The sequence below is a fragment of the Propithecus coquereli genome, unplaced genomic scaffold, assembly GCF_000956105.1.
Source record: "Propithecus coquereli isolate 6110/MARCELLA unplaced genomic scaffold, Pcoq_1.0 Scaffold289, whole genome shotgun sequence".
Lineage (NCBI taxonomy): Eukaryota > Metazoa > Chordata > Mammalia > Primates > Indriidae > Propithecus > Propithecus coquereli.
The window spans coordinates 1336457-1340882 of NW_012148496.1; the positions used below are offsets into that span (position 1 = coordinate 1336457).

At 36.6% G+C, this 4426-nt stretch overlaps 1 protein-coding gene across 1 annotated transcript in view; it reads left to right on the top strand.

The window, feature by feature from the left end:
- SLC25A24 (solute carrier family 25 (mitochondrial carrier; phosphate carrier), member 24) overlaps positions 1–4426 on the top strand; it is a 42650-nt gene that overhangs the window by 11873 nt on the left and 26351 nt on the right. The window contains exon 3 of the mRNA XM_012648506.1: positions 1514–1601. Coding sequence (XP_012503960.1) covers positions 1514–1601 — 88 coding nt within the window. The remainder of the gene's footprint in view (positions 1–1513; positions 1602–4426) is intronic.

Consider the following 4426-nt stretch of genomic DNA (forward strand, 5'->3'; position numbering starts at 1 on the left):
TTGTTGCCTGGACTAGAGTGAGTGCCGTGGCGTCAGCCTAGCTCACAGCAACCTCACACTCCTGGGCTCAAGCGATCCTCCTGCCTCAGCCTTCTGAGTAGCTGGGACTACAGGCGTGAGCGACCACGCCTGGCTAATTTTTTGTTTCTATTTTTAGTTGACTGGCTAATTTTTTTTCTATTTTTAGTAGAGACAGGGTCTCGCTCTTGCTCACACTGATCTTGAACTCCTGACCTCAAGCAGTCCTTGCGCCTCGGCCTCCCAGAGTGCTAGGATTACAGGCATGAGCCACCGTGCCTGGTCAAATGAGGTGTCTTTAAACAGAAGCACATATAAGGCAAGGTTATGTATTGATCAGTTGATGAAAATGTGATCAGAGGCTCACAGGAACCTAACCCTGTATTTCCCATAGGAGCTCAGTATTTGCTAATTCAGCGTCGCGGTGACTTTATAGAACATGACTACTGTGAATAATGAGAATTAACTGTGTCTCTTTAAGAGTGCAGTTCTAAAGGAGAATATTCAGAGTGATATTTGAAGAATTTCATTGCTAATAGATAATGCCTCTAACTGTCCTTGCATTGTCTGGATTCTCATGCCGCTCCTTCCCTCTCCCCAGGAGGATTCTCAGAATGCTGTCCCTTCCTTAAGGTCCCTTCTCCTAGACCAAGTCTTTCCTTTCACCACTAACTGACAGTAATTTTTATCTTTCTCTTTTCCTGGAGAGGTTTGCTGTTAATGCAATGCTGCACTGGCACAAGACCCTCTCTTACTTTCGTTTTGTTTCATCCTACTTCATGTATATTAGTCTTAGGATTCTCAAGAGCCTGTAAGCTGCTTGAGCGGAATGCAGTGGTGTTTATGTTCATTGAGAATATTTTCTGTTTTCTCTTTCTTTCTCTCTTCTGATTGTTTTCCTTCTGTCTGTAAACATGCTCTAATTTCCCCAATACTAAAATTTTCTCTCTTCCATCGTCCTTCTATCCTTGCTCTCTTTATTTTTACTGCCAGATTTGTCAAAGAATAGTCCACCTTTGAGTCCATTTCCTCATTTTCTACTCCTCTTTAACTCAGTCATATAATATGACTTTATGCATAATAAATGTGTAGCCATTTATTAAAATGTGGAAATAGGTACTGTTAAAATTAGTAGATGCTGGTTTAATTGAGTTTACCTCAGAGTTAGAGTATCTTGATTTGAATCTCAGTTCTCCTACTCCTTCAGTACATACTTGGTAAGGCCACTTGAGCTCCTGGTCTCCTCTTCAGAGGAAATTACTATTTATCTACAAGGCTGTTATAATTACTGAGTTAAACAAATGTTTAATATATTTGTTAAATTTTGAATATTGATGTTATAATGTGTATTTAAGCAAATCTATAACTTACCTAAATGCATAATTTCTCCTTAATCTGTTCAAAGCTTTCTCTTAAATGAGAGATTTGAAATTCATGGTTTCTAAGGTCCTTGTAAATTCTGAGTCTGAATTTATGCTCTTTTCATTTTTTAAAGGAAAAATCGAAGCTGCAGAAATTGTCCAGTCTCTCCAGATACTGGGTCTAACTATTTCTGAAAAACAAGCAGAGTTGATTCTTCAAAGGTAAGCTCTTCATCTTATTGACAATTGTTTTTGACTTTCATTTAATATCCTACAGTAGAGATCCGCATTTGTTAAGTGTGGCTTTAAAACGCCTTCCAGCATGTCACCGTTCTTCAAGTACATCTTCCCTTCTTCTTCCTTCCATTCCATGTGTGCACATGTATCTGAAGTGTAGGAATGGGGGATGCGTGTCAGACTGGACTCTTTCTAGCAAAGCCTCAAGGGCCATTGGAATGACGGTAAAGTTTTAAATCTATAGATAAGAGTTTTCACCTTGCTTTTTTCCCCCATTTGGGTTCTGGAGTGACAGCAGATACATCAAGTTATTTAACCTACATGTGACTGGATAAGAGGGAAATTCCCAAGCTTTCCTGGTTAACAACGAAATACCTATTTAAACTTTCAGAAAACAGAATGCCAATTCGAACCTTATTGTCCAGGGCAATTATTTCAATTACTTAGTAAGCCAGATGTTTACAGACTTAATGCTTTATTTCACAGGACAGAGCAGCAACCTCTGTAGTCCAGGTGTTCTTCAAATATTCTTCTGCTGTAAACACAATACAAGGACCAATTTTTTTAGGATAACAGAAAACAGGAAAGGATGGTTACATTTTATTTTCTTTTGAATGTATTCAATCTTCACATTATCTAACAAGTTTCTTTTAAATGGCTTTATTGTTGAATTTATCTTCTTTTGTATCTGCAGCAGTAGCATTTTCATCCTTTCTATCTGTTCAGAATTTCTTTTATAAACAGCTGCTTATCAGGAAGGCCCAAAGTCTGAAGGCTTAGCACAGACAGAGTTATTTTTGTTAGCTCTGGGTGAGAAGGGCTTTCCTGAGGAAATGAAAATCTAAAACATGAAAAGGAGATAAACAGAATTTTGACAGCGAGATAGGCATCATTTAATATCCTGCTTATAAAGTCACATTCTTCCAGGAAAGCAAGAGTTTTTTCCTGGTTCTTAAGCCAGAAATCATATTCCTGTGTTTCCTACGATAGCTTTAGGAATAACGTAGATTCCAAGCCCAAGCTTCAGAATAGACTAAGATGAATTAGTTAGCTCTGCTGCCATAACAAAATGCCGTAGGCTGTACCTTAAACAACAGAAATTTACTTTCTCACACTTGTGGAGGCTGGAATTTCGAGATCAGAGTGCTAGTATGGTCAGGTCTGGTAAGGGCTCTCTTTCTTGCTTGCCTTCTCACTGTTATCTGCACATAGGGGAGGGAGGGAGGGAGAGAGACAGAGATAGATAGATAGATATCTTGCTTCCTCTTCTTACAAGGCCATAGTCCTATTGGATCAGGGCTCCACCCTTATAAACCTCATTTAACCTAATTACCTCCTAAGGACCCTGTCTCCAGATATAGTCACTTTGGGTGGGGCCCAATTCAGTCCATAGCAAAGGGTAATACAAAGGGATCATATTTAAAAGTAGCTATGCAATTATTTATATAAATATCTTATGACAGCTTTATTGAGATATAATTCACATGCCATAAAATTCACTCTTCTAAAGTATACAACTCAATGATTTTTAAAAATATATATTTATTTTTAAATTTACAGATAGAATATTATGTATTTATCATGTACATCATGATGTTTTGAAGCATCTGTACATTGTGGAATGAGTAAATCTAGCTAATGAACATATGATACCTCACATAGTTATGATTTCTGTGATGAGAACAATTTATATCCACTTTTGTAGTATTTTTCAAGAACACCATATATTGTTATTAACTATGGTTACCGTATTGTATGGGTGATCTCTTGAGCCAAAATTTTGTATTTTTCAACCATCTCCTGAACACCCTCCCACCCAAACCATTCTACTCTGCTTCCATGAGATCAGCTTTTTTAGATTCTACATATGAGTGAGATGATACAGTATTTGTCTTTCTGTGTCTGGCTTATTTCATCCATGTTATCACAAATGACAAGATTTCCTTCTTTTTTATGGCTGGATAGATTTCCATTGTGTATATATACCACATTTTCTTAATCCATTCATCTACTTGTAGACACTTAGGTTGATTCCATACCTTGGCTGTTGTGAATAATACTGCAATGAACATGGGAGTGCAGGTATCTCTTCAACATAATGATTTCATTTCCTTTGGATATATACCCAGCAGTGGAATTGCTGGATCATATGGTAGTTCTATTTTTAATTTTGTGAGAAACCTTCATACTGTTTTCCATAATGGCTATACTAATTTGATTTCCTACCAACAGTGTGCAAGTGTTCCCTTTTCTCCACATCCTCAGCAACACTTGTTATCTTTTGTCTTTTTGATAATAGCCATTCTGACAGGTGTGAGATGATATCTCATTGTGATTTTTATTTGCATTTTACTGATGATTAGTGATGTTGAGCATTTTTTTATATACCTGTTGTCCATTTGTATATCTTCCTTGGAAAAATGCCTATCTAATCCTTTGCCCATTTTTTAATCAGGTTATTTCTTTTCTTGCTATTGAGTTGTTTGAGTTCCTTATATATTTAGGATATTAACCCCTTATCAAATTTATAGTTTGCAGGTATTTTTCCCCATTCTGTAGATTGTGTCTTCACTGTGTTGATTATTTTCATTGCTGTGCAGAAGCTTTTTAGTTTGATGTAATCCCATTTGTTTATTTTGATTTGGTTGCCTGTGCTTCAGGTGTCATATACAGAAAATCACTGTCAAGTCCAATGTCATGGAGCTTTTCCCCTATGTTATCTTCTAGTAGTTTTATAGTTTTAGGTCTTTAAATCTTTAATACAATTTTATTTTATTTTTTTATATGGTATGAGATAAGGGTCTAATTTC